Genomic DNA, 21,508 nt, shown 5'->3' with positions numbered 1-21,508 from the left:
CTATGGTGAAATGTTATTCAGCAAACCAAAAAAATCAAACAGAAAATCTTAAATAATTCTAACAGAATTTGGGAATGGACAAAATTTTCATTACAGATAAAAAATTCTGTACATGCTGACAACTCACATCAAACTTTGAAATGAATTCAGCAAAGATCCCAAAGAAAGCCTCTGTGGTGGTGGCTTTGCCATCCTCCCCGAAAAAGGAGGCCACTTTACAGAATTCCTCCATAGCTCTCTGCTGTAGAGACTCAAGAGACTGCACAGCAGGGTGGCTGTTCTCCAGAAAACCCTACACACGTCATAGTTAAGGCAATACACCCACAGCACACAACTGTACAAGCAACTGTTCTTAACCTGCACATTCTAGGATCTAATGACAACATAATATACCTGAGGAACATGATGTATTTCTGACATTGCTAGGAAAACAATTTTCAAGTAAAGTTCCTAACCATTTTTTGTGATAATATAGCAAATAAAAATAGAAAAAAAAAATAGCTGCATATAGTATACTTGCTTATAGAGCGTTTGTAGGTTTAACAAAGGGTGGCTAATACTAGCCTAACAGTAATGTCCACAAACAATTTATTAACAATGCGCGCGCGCATGTGTGTGTGTGTGTGTGTGTGTGTGTGTGTGTGTGTGTGTGTGTGTGTGTGTGTGTGTGTATGTGTGTGTGTGTGTGTGGGTGTGTGTTGGCCCATTTAAACCAGGTTAATCGCGTCACATTCAGCAACAAAAGTATATTCAATTCCATTATTAAAATCATGTCAGTCCACACTGGCGTGATATTAACATCAAACGTCTGCTGGATGTCACAATTCTTGACAGTTTAACAAAGGCTTTTGTTGCTATGCAACTACTAAAATTAAGCAGGTTTCTTAATTTTGTAGACTATGATATGGTCATGTATAGCAGTGTGAGTTACAACCTGAAGGACTACAAGTGAGTGTAAGTCATGAGGAGGAGTTTGTGGGTGTCTTCAGGGGATTCCAGAAACTCTTAAACTAGGCTTATTCCATTCATTATCAAAGTGCACAGCTTTTCTTGCTCATGTTAGTAGCTCATGCAGAAATGTAAAGATATGAGATATGAAAAAGATATGAGGAAAATAGTTAGACACAAAAACTTCCACACAGCATAACAGCTATATATCACAGTGTTTCTGTTACAGGGACTGGAAGGATACACTCATAATAACAGCAAAGCGGTCCTCAGCAGTGGCTGGCATCTTTTGGCAAGCAAAGCGGATGTCTTGGATGGTGGAGTGCAGATCGTTTATATCAGATGTGATGTTTCTCTGATTCACTACAATCAGAAACAGAGAAGAAGAAAAAAAATCCTTTATATAAATCTGTTTAGCACTATATGTTCTGCTTTTTTGTAAAATGAATGTAAAGAGGGAATTTGTCCAATTATGTTTCATAGGAATGATATAGTATGAGTTAATTGGATTGAAGAACCTAGGTAGTACACTAGAATGTCATTATCCAGAAAAAAATAAACACTTGGTCAAAAATCCTAATAACATGTTTGAAAGATCACATAGTCACAAAAGCTGAAGGTCATCACAGCAGTTCTGATATTCACTACCACTTTTTCCTTTCCGTAATTTTCAGTTCAGAGAAAACAGAACCATTTCAACAGTCACGTGTTTTTAATCTGTTAATGCAGAGAGGCTTCATCTCTGGAACTACTGCCAAGACTGCAATAATACACTCAATCAGCACCTTCTGAACCAGAATCAACAATTCACCAGGTTATCAGATTATGTTCTTGTTGTTGTTCTTTCAGCTGCTCCATCTTTGGGGTCTTTGGCACAGATTTTACGCCAGATACCCTTCCTGACGCATCCGTCCAGTTTTGCCTGGGCTTGGGACCGGCACCGAGAGTTAACACTTCAGAATCTGATTATATCATATAAAAAATAAATGCTTACATTTAATAAAAAAAAATAAAAAAGAAAAGGAAAATATGAATTTCGCGAAGCCGTGGGTCTGTAGAACTGCTGACCTTGAATTCAAAATTTAATGCATGTAAATATATGTATATGTATTTAGCACTATGTTTCTTTCCTAAAATAGATCCGCATTATGTCTACATATAGTTTCGTGATGTGCCTTACATTAAGTAATTCCCCAAAGATTAGACTATAATCATATGATTTATTGCTCACCTTTGGCTGCAAGTGGTACAGTTGTGAGTTCTTTGGCAAAGTCCAGAACCTCAGGAAAGTGTTGGCACAATGATTTGGCCAGAATATGCAGAAATGTGGATTTTCCATCTACAGTTTTGGTGGTGCCAAGCTACAAAAAAGGGTTATGTGATTTAACACACAAAAAACATCAAACAGCAATATTGAGCTGCTTCAATGGGAATTTCAAAATAAATTCCAAAAACAGCTTTTGAGATGTAAACCAAAGCTGCCTTAAATTATTATAAGGACCACAAAAGTGTGCAGGCATTTACTTCCGTCAGGAAATTGATCTTGAAGCCAGTGGTCTTACTTCCCTTGGGCTGACCATTGTTTAAGTAATTCCCCATGGCAAGGACAAACTGAAAAATGACAAAAAGAAAGGCAATAGACTCATAAAATAAAAAACATAGCAAAATTGTATCACAGTATAAAACTACACACAATGATAATGAATACTGATTTGATTCATGATGTTGAGATTTATCAACCTAAAATCAACCAGAAACATGATTGGAGAACTGATATTTTGTGGTTCTCGGTATTGGTGAACAAATGAATAAATGTTCCACCTCCAAAATCTTTGCTAGTTTTTTGCTGTTTTTGAGCTCCAGTGAGGCCTTGTAGATGTACTCGTATCCTACTTTCATCTCCTCGGTTTTCTCCTGCAGAACACTTTTAAAATGCAGACTCTTCAGACGGGTCTTATACTCAGGCACAGACAGCATCTGGAAATAAATGCACATAAACACATACATACAGTACTGTAACTACTTTAAGAACTGACACATGTATAACAGCTCCCCCTTTGCCCTAAGAAGAATAGAAATCTGAGGTTTTTATTTCATTTGCATTATTACCTGTAAGACAAACTGATCTGGTTCACTAAGCTTGCTAGGGTTATCAGTGAACTGCTCATACCGCTTGACCTCTTCATCATCGGGCGCATACAATAGCAATTGCTTGATGTGTGCTGGCTCCAGGCGATCGGTCGACATTGTCATTAAAACCTGACGCAGCTCACCTGGAGAAAGCTTCAGATGGGCAATCAGGATAGCTAAAGGGAAAGTGGAAAAGTCTTAAAATTTCTGAAACAGCAATCAATTCATTACTACCAGCTAACAGAAACCTACAAAGAATTAGACAGACAGACCAGCAGAGCTTAACACTGATATAGCTAAACTGTGATTTAAAAAGTAAAGGCAGCTGAAACATAATTGATTTCATCAAATACAGTACGGTCTGACACAGAATATCTGCCCTTAAGAAGACAATATTATTTTTTTTTTCTGTTCTACTTACATGCATTGTAGGCTTTCTTATGCGAAAGAATCTCAATCACATCTTTTCTTTTGAATGTCTCTGGCTGAGGTGCAGGTTCTGGAATAGGCACTACACAAAGTCAAAGACTAAGAGTGTGTCCTATATGTCAAAGATAGGTGAATGGAGATATACAGATGAGTTGAATTCATACATGCATGGGTAAACTGACACACAGCTAGAGTGGTATGCCCAAAAGGTAAAAACATCATTATCACTTCTGAATGGAAAGCAGGTCCAAATATCATGTGGTTACTCCTAAATATTGTAAGAAGCATACAAAGGTAAACTTAAACGATCTTATTTCTAACTTATAAGAAGAAAATAAAATTAGAATGAAAAATTCAGAATAAAATAAAATACATCTCCACCACATACTGTATGTAACTGATACATAATCACAGAAACCAAATGACTGCAAAGCAGCATAAAGATGTGCTATAAGCTAAAGTGTCTTTGGTCTTTATTTGGCCTTAGCGGAACTTGGTAATACACACACACACACACATATTTTACTCACTTAGACTCTTCTGTGTGCCAAAATGCAATTCCAAGTCCAAATATTTCACCATGTCATTAAGCTTGTCATAATCAGAGTCTTCTCCCAACTGCAGTAAAGAAAACATACCACTGCTAACATCTTTAACCCATAGTTATATTATAATCCTACCTGGTATACATCAATTTAATGCTAGTGGAATTTAATTGGAGTTTTATGCTTGCTAATATTTTGCCATTGCTAAGCATGTTACATAAATACAGAGGGCATATAAATGTTTAGCATTTCATGCCCATCTGATGGTGACAAAATGCAGAATATAGGTTATGACACTTGGGTGGGCTGAGCATAAATTAATTCCTATATCTTGGGGGCTAAAGCATTAGACATAATAAGAACTGATACAACAACTTACCTGTCCCCAGATAGTTCCTTCAGAGTTTTCAACTTGTTCCCAGCGTAGCCTCTTCACATTCATGTGACTGGAGTCTGATTTATTTGGCGAAGACCGGGGCAGGGGAGGTGGAACACAAGGAGGGGGCAAAGGTGGAGGTGGAGGAGGCTCCATAGGAGATACCTCTTGATGGTGGGTCTGTGGCTGGGACTGAGGTTGAGGCTGTGATTGAGATTGAACTTCGTGGTGATGCTGATGGCGTTGGTGCTGAATGGGATTAGGACTCTGTCTGGCTTGGGATGAAGGGTGGATTGGATGTGACTGATGGTGCAGCTGTGACTGCTTCTGTTGCTGCTGTTGTGTTTGTTGTTGTGATATTGGCTGATGCGTAGTCAGAGGCTGGAAGGTGGAGAGGATCTGGGTCTGGTGAGGTTGGTGGGGCTGGTGGATGACATGGTACTGAGGAGCAGATTGCACAAGTTGGGTCTGATGGATGTGCTCAATCTGATGAATGTGAGAAGGGTGGTGGGGAAGTGGGGAAGGTTGGGTTGTTTGGTAGACTTGCTGTATCTGATGAAGTTGGTGTTGACTGGGATAGCTTGACTGAGGTTGTGGAGTCTGTTGAGTTTGGCGAATAGCCTGGGGGTTTTGTTGAGACACATGGGCTTGATGAATTTCAGCTCTCCTTTCAGCTCTATCAGACCTTTCCATCCTTTCCATCCGTTCTAAACGTTCCATTCGCTCCATGTGTTCAAGCCTCTCCAATCTATCCAGCCTATCCATTGAGCTGGATAGGTGAACTTGATGGCTTTGATGATGACTAAGTGGAATCTGATGACCTGGATGCATTGGTTGAGGCTGGTAAGCCTCATAAATATGTCTATCAGACAGTTCCATTCTCTCAATATTGTCAAGCCTGTCCATGGAGCTAGAGAGTTGCGACTGGTGGGGATTATGAGTCTGGTGGCTTTGATGCATTTGACGGTTCTGTTGAGCCTGATGAAATTGATGACTGAGCTGAGCCTGATGATTTTGATGAATTTGATAAACCTGTTGATCTTGTTGACTTTGTTGAGATTGGTGATGCATGTGGTACATCATATGGTTATGGACGGCAGATGGAGATATGTCAGGTGAAGGCAATGGGGGCAAGGACTGATGCATCTGCTGTATGGTGTGCTGGGAGTGGCCACTGGTCGGCTGGACTGGTAGAGACTGGGCTTCCTGAATAACCTGATGGGCCATAAACTCCTCCCGAGTAGGAAGCACCTTGTTAATAGACTGGCGCTTTAGAGGTGGATTGGCCCTAGGAGGCGGTGGAGGCGGAGGTCCTGGGTGACGGCGAAATGTTAACTGACGGGGGGCTTGATCGGGAGTGAAGTTGGTAGGAGGTGGTGAATCATTAAACTGAACAGGTGGTGGGGGAGGTGGGGTGAGAGGTGGAGGTGGAATATGCTCAGAGCTGGATGAATATGTAAGGGAACTTGCATCCTCACTGCTACTATGCATCTCACTAGCACTGCTGAGCTCAGGAGGGATATATGGGCCTTCATCTTCCTCCTCATCTTCATCTTCTAATTCCTCATCCTCCTCGTCTTGGAGGGTCATCTGGACCACATCCTAAAGTTACCATCAAACACATTGGCATAAAACTTAAATTTTTTCCATTAACCATTTTGTAGTATGCAGAGTAACATTACCTGTGTTTAATTAATTACCTTAATTATTTTAACTTTGTCAGTGTAAATTTAACTATTCAAAACTGAGATAATGTAACAATAACAACAACCACAGCAACCCTAATGTAAAAACAGGCTGAATTCTTCACTTCCATCAGATAATTGGACATATACTGTACCTCTTCATAATCATTTTCTGGTGACAAAAAGTCATCCACAGATAACTGCTGACCCAACTGCTCTGTAAGGGCCTCCATGAACAGGTCTGTGTCAGCACTTCGGGGGGGACGAGAAAACGTGTAACGCTTCTTCCGGATGGGAGGACTGGGTAGGTAGTCTGGAGGGCTTGGTGGATAATCAGGGGGAGATGGTGGCGATAATGGCGGGCTGTCCAGGCTAATGTAGGGGTTGGACTCTGAAGTCCCCTGGGATGAAAGCTCTTGAGGATAGCACAGGCCCTGGGGACTGGGCAAGGGCTCATTCCATAACGGTTGGGGAGGAGGGGGAGGAGGAGGAGGAGGAGGGGGAGGCTGGACTGATGTTGCTTTACGACTGCCTGTGAAGTGATGGAGAAAAGCATTCAACAATTAATTTAACTACTAATTGAACTACACTGGTTGTGTTCACTGGCCAGTGGGTTTCTTTGGCTCTTTTTTGTTTACCTGAACTACCTCGTACAGAAGGAGAGGAAGATTTAGCTCTGACTGACTGGCTAGATGAGTGAGAGTAGATGTCAATCAATGTTTCTGGGGCAGGAGGAGGGCGGCTCTTCAGAGATTTAGACCTCTTGCCTACATGCACATTCTCCAGCTCAGCATATACAGCAGATAGCTATCAAAAGAGAAGACATTTCAAATAAATTAAAAATGCAACTATACACTAATTCATTTGCAAGATATACAGACTACAAAGCACAAGTCATTCAAAAAGGATAACATCTAATATATATTCTATTGGACAAGCATTTTCATTTAATTTCTATTTTGGTCTCAGGAAGTGGATAATAATGCACAGGGTAAATTTCCATGATTGAGTTGAAACAGCTACAGTCTGCTATTTCTTTGCTCACATTAGTGAGGTTGTTGGGTGTCTCTGGTAGAGATGTCCCATCTCCAGATTGTCTTTCTCCAGGAGCCAGTCTCATAGAAGCGACCTCAACGGGCTCAGTTCGGATCCCTGATAAAGACATGCAATCCACATTTTACATATCCAGGTTCTCAATTACGTTAAACTTTTGCTAAACCAAAAACCAGCTGTGTTTATTACAAATGTATAATAAAAGTCCATAAAAATGTTACTGAGGATTATATAACATGACACTCTCAAAAAGTTTATTTAATTGAGGTGTAAGTAAGGTGTAAAAAATAGTAAATAATATGCACATAATGGAAATAAATTAAATATAAAAATTGAGGAAAAGGAGGGAAATTAACAAAAACATTTACACTGATTGATTTAAAAGAATAAGAGCATATAATGGAAGATTAAGGTTTTACCCATTCCCAGGTGAGTGCCAATGACCAGATCATCTGAACTACGGCCTCTCACACTGCTCCGGTAGGTGGTCCCTGTCACCTTCATAGAGCTACTACGCCGGTGGGGCTCTGGAGCTGGTGGCTCTGGTTCTGCCACAGGCACTTATTTAAAACAAATAAACACACAAAACTTTACAAAGAATGGCCCACCACAAATAAAACACATTCTATAGGCCCACAGTTGGGTGTTTTAAGATATTTAGGGGTTATTATTATTATTATTATTATTATTATTATTATTATTATTATTATTATTATTATTATTATTGTTGTTGTTGTTGTTGTTGTTGTTGTTGTTGTTAATAATAACTAAACATTTTAAATGAAAATCAAATATCTGGTACTTACTGGTCAAGCTTCCATAAAAACTTGGAACCATTCTTGGAATCATTTTAAATGAAATGCAAATGCAACATATACTGTACATGATTATTAACACTTCTGTTTAAATAAACACAACTTACATGTGACTTTATAACCAAGGAAGCGTGAGATCTTGCTCTGGCAATATTCTTGCTCTTCATAGGTTAGCAGCTGGTAAATAAACTGCCAGATCACCTGCTTTGCTGGAGTATCCAGGATTGGAAACACATCCACAATCAAAGTATCCACATTCCTATAATGCAAAAAAAAAAAAAAAAAAGCTCACATTTTCAACTACAAAGACACAAATAACGATATTTAGATGCACTCATGTGAACTCACAGACATGTGCGGTTATTTAAAGACCTTGTAGAAACAAGAAACATTGTTTATTTTAATCTAATTGCAAATAGTAGATTCCAGAAGATTTAGAAACCCAAACCAGACCAGTTAAATTCTATAGCTCATCAGAAACACATGGTGTCTCCTAATACAATTCTAACAGGTTATTGCACATAGAACTGAGAAGATTTCCATTCACCTGTGCTGGAAGAAAGCTTCGAGGGACTTGCAGATGGTGTATCTCTCTTGCAGGGTGAGCAGGTGCTCAAGTTGCTGACTGAAAGTGCGCCCCTGCACACGGATGCTGGGTGGCAGAATTTCAGCCACCCACTGTAGGGAGCTAAACACAGGAGAGCGTGAACGTGGAGATGCCTCCAGAGCCTCAGGCTCAGCCAGCACGAAGACCGGAGGGCCATCCTCTACCACTAGTGATGGCATGGCTCCACTGCCTTGCAGCATTGCTACCACCTTCTCATGGGCACAGTTCCTAAGACAACACACATGTTTGCTGGATTTTTCCCAAATTTTATAGCCCCTTTACCCTTCAGTGATAATTCACCCTGTAATTCCTTAAAATCTATTTTAGAATCTAAACATAGATATGGGTTAACATGACAAGTAATAAGAAAATTCACATGCCACGATAAATTGTTTTGCAATAATAAATCTAGCATTATTACAACAATCAAATACCTCATGTCAAGGCCATTGAGAAATAGGATTCGATCACCAGGTTTGAGGCCTGCTTTCTCGGCTGGACTACCTGAAATACAGACACATGCGTAATCACATACAGACATCAGTTCGATTCAATTACATTTTATTCTTTAGCACTTATAATTACAGACGTTGTCCCAAAGCACCTTTACAAATATATGGATATAGATTTAGTCATACACTGAGCGTGGGCATTAGGGATCAGCACAAAGTAAGATAAGGTTTAATGAACATCCAGCTCTTCCCACAGTCTCCAGTACTGTACTGTATATTGTGCTAAAAACCTGGATCCAGCATGACCTTTACTCTGTATGCTGAAAGGAACATACTGACTAGCTAAGTTTAAGTAGGAAAAAGTAAGAATACTTAATGAGATGGCACTTTTAATGATAAAGCAGGAAGTGAAGTCAAAAACTGTGAAGGACCTTTGATGAACACACAATCTGACCACCTGTTCTCTTCTGACTCAACCCTACAGTAGGTGACTCCTTCAGACTTTGTTATGTCTTCACATACAACACACATTCATGTTCATGATTTCACCGGGTAACACGTCATCATCGTGGCTGCTGCTTTTCTTAAAAAGAAAAGTTTAATATGTTTAAATGTTTAAAAGTGCAGCTGAATATTGTCTATTATTGTTAATTATCTGTAGATGGGAATAGATGATGGAAAATTCTGTAACTGGTCCCTCTCGGAGGTGTTGGTACCTGGAATAACCGAGTCAATCCAAACGGGAGCATGGCCACGTAGGGTAAAACCAAAACTCTGGTTCCCCTTGTAGACCCGCACCGTCCTGTAACACAGATAGAAAAAGTAAATCTCAGGTTACAATCTCAAAATGCAAATAATGCTTTCGAATATATTTGCATGGCATAATTCTTTCATTAATTTAGAGGTTTGCATTTCCATAAACATGTACCGGATTGGATTCAAGTAGAATTCAGGATTCAGGTGAACGATCCATGAACATATAAAAGACCATGTTTGGTCAATAAATACAAAAGCTTTGATGACCTGAAAGCGGTGATTGAGGCTGAAAGCCCCCTGAGTGGATGTGTTTTATAATTCATGAACTGCAAAGGTTCTTGTGACCTTTAACACTGAGCATGACCATGGGTTAAAAGTCTTTCATTAAATACAAGCTAATAAATGAAATAGAAAATAAAAAAGCTAATAAAATAAAAAAATCATCAGTGAAAAAACAGACATAATAAAGCTTTAAAGTAAAAAAAAAAAAATAATAACAGTGAACATTTTGAAAAGAGATTTAAATTGTATGGAGTAAAGTGAAGACAGACAGATCAAAGCTTCTCTGAAGGCCATTGTGACATTTCTCTTGTGCTCTTTCTGTGACACACCGATAGTAACTAAGTGTGAACCTATGAACATATATGATGAAAATTTAAATACCGGTCTCTTTCACGATCTGCAAATTTATTGCTTTATTTCAAGTAGAATACATCTCATTATCTTAATTTCTGCTTCCTATATTTTTTCAGAGCCACCAATAAATTTTGTACTATATATAAACAACTTGACAGCCCTGCCAGGAGAAAATAACTCTATAATTACATTTTTCATTTAAAAAAAAAAAGCCATTTTATAGACACAGTTGATATAACAGCTGTCATCACATAGAGGAGCTGATTTGCCACTATTTTATTTTAGTCTTAGTCTCTAACATAGGCTTGGCAAAGTAATCAGCTCTGCCTGTTACAATCTGATGCAGCTTAATAAACAAGAACTTAAAATTTCCTTCATTGATGCATCTAAAAATAAAGGCTTTCATAGATTCTATATTTCTTTCGCTACTTCAGAGTTCTCTGTACAAAAGTCTGAAATAGTCAGTATAAATACAAATCACAATGTATTATAATTTAGGAAAAAAGTTCCATCTTTCTCTTAGAAAAGGCTTTGTATAAAGTTTGATAGTTAATGTTACATGCTAATGTTAATATAACAGTAGTTAAAGTTAGCAGTTGACACACTGGTTGTGTAATGCAGTCTTTTATTTGCTTTAACAAATATTTACCTCCAAAAGCTGAATTATCCAAGGTACAATTAGAATACTTCACATTTTTATATAATTATATACTGAACTTAGCATACTGACCATGTGTTAATCAGAAAAACTACAAAACTGATACTATTGCATCATATAAATACCATTCTGACAAACTAATCTATTTCATTCTGCCAAAAGCACATCAGTAAAGCAATTTTATAAGAGTAAAGTAAAATGTCATGATAATTTCTAAAAGTTTTTAAAAACACAAAGGACCGTATTAATAAAATATGCAAAACACATACACACACACTTACATGCACAGGCACATTAATATACAGACATACAGTATACACACACATACAGTGCACACACACAAATAGACACTCAGAGACACAATGTCAAACATCATTATTATAGTAATTTGACCCGAAGAACTGGCCTGCGGTTGCTGACGGCACCAGAGTGGCCAGCGATGAGTGAAGTCGTTTTGCGAAGGCCTCGAGAGGGGGGAAGAATGCCATCCTCATGGGCAGTGCGTGGCACTGAGCTGGCCCGTGTGGACACCAGCAGTCGTTCAGGGTGATCTTCACTGCGGCTGCGGCGCAGACCGCTCTGCCTGTGCTCACTGAAACTGCGGCCCCTCAGGCGGCTGATCAGGCTCTGAGAGACCACTTCATCAAAACGCTGCCGGTGCTTCTTGGGGATGAAGATCCTGATGAACATGACAGAGAAAAAGTAAGAAATACAGGAGTAAGTACAGACAGCAGGAATGACAGGGTTCCTAGAAGTCACTGCACCAGTGTCAAAATCATTGAAGTGAAATGGATGCAGAGCCATTTCAGCTGAAAAAGAGAGAGTGTGTGTGTGTGTGTGAGAGAGAGAGAGAGAGAGAGAGAGAGAGAGAGAGAGAGAGAGAGAGAGAGAGAGAGAGAGAGAGAGAATACGTGGAGGCAGGACAAATGTTCACACATATCTCCTGAGTGGAGGAGGAGGTAAGCAGAAGACAAAAATCTGTTATAATTTTACAGCTTGGTGAAAATGATACATTTTTCCCTCCAGCAATCAGGTAAAGAACTTGGTGATGTTTATTAAATGCAATAAAACTGACACATTTGTCACTGTTGACAAGCAGGAGATAAAAATAGCCATATTCATGCACCATGGAACCTGATGGCAGTGTGTGGAGGGTAAAAAGTGTGGTGAAGTATTAATCTAAATTACTTAGTGTAATTATCTGTGTATCTTCTCATTTATCAGTCTCAACATACAGGAGCTCATCTACTCATCAAGTGTAATTTAGTCATTGAAGAAAAAGAGGTTGTAGGACCTCTAAAAATGTATAATTTATTTATAAGATATGTTTGAGAGCTCAAAAAAACTACATGATGACTAGGCTGAACATACAGTGTTTTTTCCCCCATGTACCTTAATAATAAGTACACTTCTAGTATTTAAAAAAATATATAAATTCTAAAGGTAAAAATTGCATTTAAAAATTCCATGTGAGGGACCAAATGAGTTTCAGCATCCATGGTGTGATGAGTTGGACAGGCATGTTGTCACACCTAATGGTTTAGACTCAGGTTGCATAGTAAGTGGTTACTGAAAGTGAGAAATTAATTCCATTCAGTTGTACTGAAAGCAGATAATAATGAAAGCAAGATGTTATCGGCTGTCAAAATGTCTGAGGTGCAGCTATACATAACATCTTGCTTTCATTATTATCTGCTACAGTAATTCACACTCTGTCTCACACTTTGTCTATGTGCCAAATACACACAGACTTACAAACACAAACCAACACACAACACTAATAATGCCTGGATGTGCAAAGGGTAACAGAAAAAAACTGAAAGACAACAATATAGAAAACACTTATTTTCAAATAAACAGCTTCAAACCTGGTTTGCATTTAATGATTTCTTTAATGAGGTCCTGGAGAAGCTACAGGAAGCAACATAATTACATAAATTCACCAATGTCATAGTGAGTCAGGCAGCCAATTAGTGAGATGTACACACACGGGTAACATTGTCCATGTGTAATAAAGAAACTGGGCTTCAAATCAATTCTACATTACACAAATAAATTGTACCTGCTCTCATTCTCCCTCATACCAGGCTCCATTTCTTCATCTCTACCTCCAGATGATATATAGAGCAAACAGTGGATATCTACATAATGGCTGTGTTGGGAGATAGCATAGATTGTTTAAAGTGAAGGACTGTGCTTGCTATTACTCAAGATTAAGATGAAATGTGGAGTCCGAAGACAACATAAAGCTTTATAGGGAGAGACGTTGGGTTATTCTGGTAGATCAGAAGTGAAGTGGATTTTGCAGGGTTTCAGAGTGAAAATACAGTTGAGGCCAAATGTTTACATACACCTAGACAACAGCCGTCATTTTTTTCATAACTACACATAGTTCATGTTTTCATACATACATTTCATTTTGGAAGTTAGTTAAGCATCAACACATTTGTTCACATCAGAGGATATTTAAGAAAAAAGTGAAAGTACAGTATCGGAGTTGTCATCTCCAATAGGGGAAAAAATCCTGACAAAATACAATTACATACATTAAATACTAACAAGTGTATATAAAATTTGAACAACTTTGAAAATCTGATAAAGCAAATAAAAGCTGAAATCAATCTCTCTTAACTATTGTTTTGAAATTCTTATGTTAATGAAGTAGATATCTGAAATGGCTTAACATAGGAAATGCATAATAATATGAAATATGTGGAATTGTGAAAGAAAATTGAGTTTGAACATCTTTAGCCTACGTGTATGTAACTCTACACACTTCAGTCATGAAGATTTGTATCACTACTATTAGACTAATATGTACTGTATATAATGATTATAAACTCTGATGGCCAGTTTACATGATGTAGTTTTTTTTTTTTACTAACAGCAGCTCTGACAGTAGTGCTGGTGGCAAGGCTCATCATATGTTTATATACTCAACATTTATATTAATGCACTTGTTCCAACGTTATTGTTTGTTACAGCTCATTTACTGGGAATTGGATTGTGAATGATCCACATTCAAGACAGAGGACTTTGCAGATATGTTCAGTTTCTCTGTTACAGTACATGATGACAACATTGTTTGTTCAAAAGCGAGAGAAAAAGAGAGTGAGACTGGTGAGGGAGTGACGGTTTCTATTATTTTATAGGGTAAGTGATGTGCCATGGATTTTCCACAACATATTATATTTTAAATGGTAAAATATGAAGTTAATTAATGAATGAATCAATTATAATTGTTGCCTTTTTGTTGTGGTATAAGAGGAATATTTTGCAACGTGATGTTATTGTTAAAGAATCAACTACAGGGTAGTAACAGTAACTGTCATTGATAAATATTCCCAATATTATCCATATTATTCCTTAGTTATTCAATACAGCTTTCTATAATTCAGGGCATGTAGCTACCAGGGACACACGGTTCACACTTTTCCAGTTGATGTGCATCCCAGCACACCAGTGTGTACAGCAGGATAACAAACAGTTTAACGCAAAGCCTTGCTGAAATCCACTAAACTAATTATATTGCAACTGGCCCAGCTGGTCGTCTCCATGACAACAGAGTGAACAATTCTGAGAAATGGTTTTGTGTTTCTGCATTGCTGCAATTCTGCTGCCATGTTAGTCATTCACTACCAGGACAAATGGTGAAATTCTAGGAAAAGCAATGTAACTCACTGCCATCTGCAGGAAGAAAAATGATTAAACACCTAAAGTATATGTAATAATCTACATCTGGCACAATGATGTTTAAAACTAAACTGAAAATCAGTCAGCAGCAGCAAGGAAGTTTGATGTGTATATCAATGATATATATTTGATGTGTATATCGATATATATCAATATATCATATTGTATTACACACACGTGTCTGTGTGTGAGTGTAGATAGATAGATAGACAGACAGACAGGCAGATAGATAGATAGATAGATAGATAGATAGATAGATAGATAGATAGATAGATAGATAGATAGATAGATAGATAGATAGATAGATAGATAGATAGATAGATAGATAGATAGATAGTTAGATAGATAACTCATATTATGTTAATTATCTGGTATAAATGATACCCAGGAATCATGCGATATCTATACATATATTGTTTTCTACACCTTACACAGAGGCTAGATTTCAAAAACATTGATTGTGAAACATTCAGTAACATCAAGGTAGGAATAGTGGGCTCTGGGTGTGTGTTTCTGTCTGTGTGTGGCTTTAATATATCGGTACCTCCACATTTCTGGATCAGAAAAATATCTTTTTGTGATTGTTGTGGCTAAGGATTTTTGCCACCTTTTCCTTAAACTTTCTGATGCAACTTGTGGTGTATTTTGTGCTTTTTTAAGCAGATAAATACTTGAATTGGCAAAAGTGCAAGCACAAGAGTCTTTTAAAAAAAAAAAACTATTACCAGTGAAGATTAATTGTCAAAGTGTAATAACTATGAAGTGTAATTACTATGATCACTATGCTCAAGTTTGACACAGGTGAATTGAATGTGGCTGTGGCTAAATGCATGTCTTGGCCCGAATCTGAGTTATATCCCAGAGTTTGCTTGATTTGAATTCTTCTTTATGTGATCACAAGATTGGTAGAACCTAGACAAACTAATACATTTGCATTCATCATTTAGTCCCATCGATCTAACAATGATTTCCACACTTCTTTCTACTTTGCTTTCCACTATTTCTTTGCTTGGCCTTTTTCCAAAGCGCTATGAGCCCTCATTCTGAGCAGAGTTAGAGCAGCATATCTGGGCCAGAACAAACCACCTGCACTTGTGCTGGAGACAACCTTGTGCCAAAATGCCATGTGAGACATTCCAGGAGCTGAGGCAGTAAAACGGCTAGTTTTTGTGCATTTGATATATTGCTAGTGAATTTAGAAGTGGAAAAAATTGTACAACTCCAGGCAAATACAAAATATCTATTAAACATCTGAATGCATGTCTCGATATTGTATTCACACTTCCCAACTCGCTCTTGAGCAGAGCCGAGCCCAGATTATTCTTGTTTAACTTTCATTTACACTGAAATGCCCTCAATTAGAAGGAGGTCACAGGAGGGCTAAAATTAAACAAGAAGTGGGGTTTGCAGATCAAGGACACACTACTTAAAGCAGTGAATGACAACTGAGATGAGCAACTTATCAAGCTAAAATCTCAATCACGGCTAACATACAATGGCTACAGAGTGCACACTTATTCCTATCTTAAACCTAAAATATAACCTTATTTACTGGAGGGTAAGAATAGCATTGCATCTCTTTACAGTAAATACAAGAGAAAAGAAGAGAAAACACAAAGAAATACTGGCAGAAATGTAGTGTACAGAATAGAAATAAGGGCAAATATTATGACAAGTGTTATTGCAATCTATGCCCAAATAAATTAAACATATATCACAACTGCATCACAACATCAGAACGGCAGACAAAAAAAGAACAAAAGACGCACTTAACTCTTATTCCAACAGATTTCTCTTACCGAAAGTGCTTGGAGAAACTCCTGTCCCGCCCCATGCTTCTCAGCTCATCACTCAACACCAACCCAGAAGACTATCAGTGTAGGTTTCCCATAAATCATCAATCCCTGAGCCGGATAGAGCAGATCTCTAAAGTCCAAGCATGTCTGTCTTAGTGCAGGTGTATTAACCAGCATGTTGAAAACCATCAACTATACAGTTACTGAAGCTTCAAAGTACATCAGAGGTCACGTCAACTTTCCATCTGTCCCCCATATTTAGGTGTCCAGAGTCTCCAAATTATGTGCCATTGGGAAATCAGGTCTTGTTGCAGGTCTTTGCCCTCGATCTCAGATCAATTGCCACCCACCAATGACCAAGCAGTGAGGTGTGTTTGCGACTGCCTAGAAGTTGGAGTGAGAAAAAGGAAAGGAGGAGAGACGCAGGCGAGGAGGGAGAAAAAACGCGAGAGGAGTGCAAGGAACTCCCTACAGAATTTCGCAGGCAGGTCATCACGTGGAATCTCCGACAAAAGAAGGGGAAAAAAGCAAGCTTACAAAAGTATGGATAGCCATCTATGAAAACATCAGCATATCAAATGTCCTGCTAGAAGTCATCCAAGCACCAGAGAAAATGAAATCAGCACAGCAGGTATCAGTTCAATGGCTTGCACAACCTCAGTTAAATTAGTGATACCCAGTGAAAACACAGTCCATGCTCCTGAAACACTACCAAGCCTTCTTTGTAAGATGAAGGTAAAACTCCCCATCCTGCCTATAGACCCTTTGAAAGAAACTTCAGCTTCTATAGGCTGCCATGTGAATTTTGAGCAAACTTGTAGTGCGTCATGAACCAAAAAGCATTTATTCAAGGAAGTAGGCTGCTTAAAAATAGCGGCCACCTGGAGGGAAAGCTGTACAGATTTGCAGGGACATAAAATCACACAGCTGGGCAGATTTTTAATGGGAAAACAGATTGATCTGATGGAGTTCTGATCATTGACCATATATATATATATATATATATATATATATATATATATATATATATATATATATATATATATATATATATTTTTTTTTTCACATAAACAGCCCAACATGGAATAACCTAGACAAACAATGTAATGCAATGATAAATTTAAACATCCATCAAGAAAAGGGTACAGAAGCTAAAGGGTGCAAAACATATTAATAGATCAAAAACATAACAGGAAAACTATTGAAATTGTAGAGTAAAGTAAGATGAAACACAAGCGTACATAAAACTGCTCATGCTACTTTTTGTACTTTTTTATATATACTGTCAAATTAGTACATTAATATTATAATGCAAATGCTTACATCTTGCCTAAATGAAGAGTTATTCCAAAGAAGAGCTGCTCCTTGCAATAATTACTTTTGTATACAGTTAAACCATTTTCTCTAGGCTAACTATAAAACTATACCCGTTGTTCACTGTCATAGTCATGAGTCACCGCTAATCATCGAGCGTGTGATATTCATTAAGCACCCACTCTTTCAATTTTGATGTAATGCTATTTTTTTCCAATTTGCTTTTGTGCTTTGGGTTTCAAATCCGAGAAGCACCAAGTGGCCACTGCTGGGCCTTGTGAGCAAGGCCCTAAACCCTCAACTGCTCATACATTAGACATTGTAAGTCCCTCTGGATAAAGAATCTGCCAAATGTCAATATTTTGTGATTTTTGTATTATTCGCTTAATTAAAAGTTTTTTAAATAGAGGTTATCATACAAGGTAATGAAACAAACATTTATGCCTGAAAAATGAACACCAAAGGAGCAGCAATCTAGGTATTTGGAACATGGTGCTCTACTTCCTACAGTAGCTTATTTTTTGTAGAGGCTGAAGAGTCCACACAGCTTCAAAGGATGATCCACTTCTTAAAGTTTCCAAACAACCTCTTTGACATTATATTGCCATATTGTCCTTATTGTCATTAATGTCTCCTTTATACATCTAAGGCCTTAATGATAGACAATGTTTTATTAATGAATAAACAGGCCTGATTGATCTCTAATTTCCACCCCAGGCTAACACTCACATCACCCTGTTAGTACAGTCTGCCAAATCCTGCAGCGTTTAGGATGCCTCAAATTCCCATGACAGTGTACCTAATCAGCAGCTATTTGACCTAGAGAAAGAGAGAGAGAGAGAGAAGAGATAGAGAGAGAGAGAGAGAGAGAGAGAGAGAGAGAGAGAGAGAGAGAGAGAGAGAGAGAGAGAGAGAGAGAGAGAGAGAGAGAGAGAGAGCAATGGAATTGAGCCAGGCAGCCCACAGGCATTACCCCATTAGCTCACTCCTCCAGGACCATTTAAATGAGAATAACTGGAGGTGTCACTCGTTCCAAATTTGAGTTCATCATTTTCACTGTTATATCTATACAGCACATAGAAAAGCAGTTCATGAAATCTTTCAAGAAAAGAAAGTAAATGTTCCAAATGAATAATTTCCACTTGGAGGAAGGACAAACCTGAGTAAATCTTTACAGTCATTTGATTTACTGATTTACAGTAAATCAAATGACATCAGCTGAAACTGTCATTGCTGTCCTGCCGTGGTTCACCACACAGCAAGAGATAAAAAACTCTATATAAATAACTGACAAGGTTGCTTTACGTATTCACTGCCGTAGCTAAAATTACCCATCAGAAAGCCTTGTTCTGCAGTGAAAGATTGTGTAGTATGTGTGTTATTCACAAAAGCATGAACAGTCTTCAATGAGGTTTTGTTCTGTCTGTCCTTAGACACATAAAACAACATAGTCATGGTCATAGTCATCTTTCACCTTCCCTTTCTTTATTCCTTTCTTGGCATCAATTATTTAGTTACTCAACCATACAGAATTTTATATGGAAATCCTTTTAATGATAGTAATAGGCATTGTTGTATATTGTCCCAACGCTTGCATTCCCATAAAGCTGTATTAATTGCACTCCTGTGTAATTACAGCATATAATACATGCCTGAGCTGGAATAGCTAAATATGTAGATATTTAAAATATAACCATGGAATCAGTTGCTTTATGAATAAAAAAATTACTTCCAGCTGTAGCACTGTCTGTAATGTGCAATACAGCATATCTTGACTATTCTAAGATGCTTTAAATGAGTCTGATTATAATTCTGACTATGCACGGTTGTGCATTACTTTGAGCTATTACTTACTTATGTCCTTGTATTGTAAAGTAACAGAAAAACTGGCTTAATAATAACCACATAAACGCCACTCCTTAAACTCCAGATGGTATATTTTTAACGATTTTTTTTTAAAGATTGAGACAACAATATTGGAAATACTCACGTTAAGATGACTCCAAATTACTATGTCTTGACTCATGTCACAAAACAGACACCACAATGAGGCATCGCTTTCCATAAATTACACCACGCAGCAGCAGAGCACAGAGAGACAAACAGGAACACTCAGGAATGTCCAGCATCACTCACCTACAGCAATCCATCACTCACTCGTAGCCCCACACCACTCACAGGAACTTCACGACTGCTGCTTCAGTGCACAAAGCATCAAATATTGCCTCAAGTTACTCCATCACCCCATCCACCTTACAGTACGGCTACACAGAGCCAGTGAGCAAATTGGCTGGAATATCACACTTCCAAAGGCTGCCAGTAGCAACATTTGGGAGAAGAAAAAAATGCCAATATGAGCTCAGTGCTGGATAAAGAGGAGGGGAGGGGAATGTGTGATATTAAACTATGCATTTCTGTAGAATTTTGGAGAGATAATGGAAAGTCGATTGACAAATACAGAGTAGAATGGACATTTAAAAATTTGTAAAAATTTAAAGATTTTGAAATACTGAGACAGTAGAGTTGAGAGAATGCAGGTTAATGAAATAGAAAGCAAAGATTGTAGGAAAGGTCGTTATAGTAAATAGCTTGATTTGGATTTCTGGATTTCATTCTTAAGAAATGACATGCCTATTTCCTGAGGGCTTTCACATTCTTTACAAAAACATTCAAATGAAAGCCAAATGTATTTCCATTGAAAAAAATCTCCTCTCTTTTGTTTCCTAATGTCAGCATGTTTCTGTTATCGAGTCTTTTCCCATAAGGGATACTTAACTCCACTAACCCAAGAAACAATGAAAAATGAGAAGGGGATGCTTAAAGGATGCTTTTCCCTACAAAATGATTTCCTCCCAATTAGCAGGCTTAGTGGCTCTCCTTTTGTCAGAAACAGACACTCCAGCCCATAATAATTTAGTTAGTCCATTTAATAGACACAATGTGAGCATAACTGTTCTATTCATTTGGCTAAAGCCATATCTGTCCAATTAGTCCATGAAGACTCAGAAACTGGACTGCCCAGAATATAAAATGTCACAATATAATAGATTTGGGAGATCCATTGTTTTATTTCTTACCAATTGGTTATACTGAATGAGTATTTGATTTGAAGACGTATATATTTGAAGACGTATACCGTCTCTCAATGAAATGATTGGTCAGATTAATATGATTAACATACAAAATAAGGCTAGCCGTGTTGCAAGTAAATTAAGTAAATTAAGCTTTCTGTAAGGAGGTATTTCATTCAACATTTGTTAAAGAGTCTAAATTTTGGAAAATACTGGAAAATAAATTTGGAAACTGCTGGAACATTAATGCTGGGAAATTGCAGTGGTATAAGGGAAATAAAACAGTAACTCAACACCCAGGCATGCATTATTTTCATGTAATAGCACACTATTATTTTCCCCCCTTACTTAACTGTGGATCATTTATATTAGATTCATCCTAAATTCAACAGTAAATACTAGACAAGACATTAGATATCAGTGCCAAAAAACAAACCTTGTCTGATATGCTCGTTTGTTGAAACTCCCAGATTCTGCAAATCTAAATCGTAGTCCCTGAACGTAAGATGCGAGCGTATCAAGCTTCTATTTCATTAAATCTTTC

The 21,508-nt window shown here is 37.8% G+C and overlaps 1 protein-coding gene across 1 annotated transcript in view; it reads right to left on the bottom strand.

Moving 5' to 3' along the window:
- LOC113639472 (sodium/myo-inositol cotransporter 2-like) overlaps positions 1–21,508 on the bottom strand; it is a 38,969-nt gene that overhangs the window by 12,283 nt on the left and 5,178 nt on the right. The window contains exons 6-23 of the mRNA XM_027141326.2: positions 11,497–11,769; positions 9,757–9,842; positions 9,023–9,092; positions 8,529–8,816; positions 8,089–8,240; positions 7,586–7,726; positions 7,159–7,265; positions 6,752–6,920; positions 6,269–6,645; positions 4,432–6,030; positions 4,038–4,125; positions 3,500–3,589; positions 3,058–3,254; positions 2,770–2,925; positions 2,473–2,559; positions 2,180–2,309; positions 1,193–1,311; positions 128–292 (exon numbers count right to left, since the gene is read on the bottom strand). Of these exons, the coding sequence (XP_026997127.1) occupies positions 128–292; positions 1,193–1,311; positions 2,180–2,309; positions 2,473–2,559; positions 2,770–2,925; positions 3,058–3,254; positions 3,500–3,589; positions 4,038–4,125; positions 4,432–6,030; positions 6,269–6,645; positions 6,752–6,920; positions 7,159–7,265; positions 7,586–7,726; positions 8,089–8,240; positions 8,529–8,816; positions 9,023–9,092; positions 9,757–9,842; positions 11,497–11,769 (4,294 nt within the window). The remainder of the gene's footprint in view (positions 1–127; positions 293–1,192; positions 1,312–2,179; positions 2,310–2,472; positions 2,560–2,769; positions 2,926–3,057; positions 3,255–3,499; positions 3,590–4,037; positions 4,126–4,431; positions 6,031–6,268; positions 6,646–6,751; positions 6,921–7,158; positions 7,266–7,585; positions 7,727–8,088; positions 8,241–8,528; positions 8,817–9,022; positions 9,093–9,756; positions 9,843–11,496; positions 11,770–21,508) is intronic.

This window comes from Tachysurus fulvidraco, chromosome 15, assembly GCF_022655615.1.
Source record: "Tachysurus fulvidraco isolate hzauxx_2018 chromosome 15, HZAU_PFXX_2.0, whole genome shotgun sequence".
Classification (NCBI taxonomy): Eukaryota; Metazoa; Chordata; class Actinopteri; order Siluriformes; family Bagridae; genus Tachysurus; species Tachysurus fulvidraco.
This window is presented reverse-complemented; position numbering and strand designations above follow the sequence as displayed.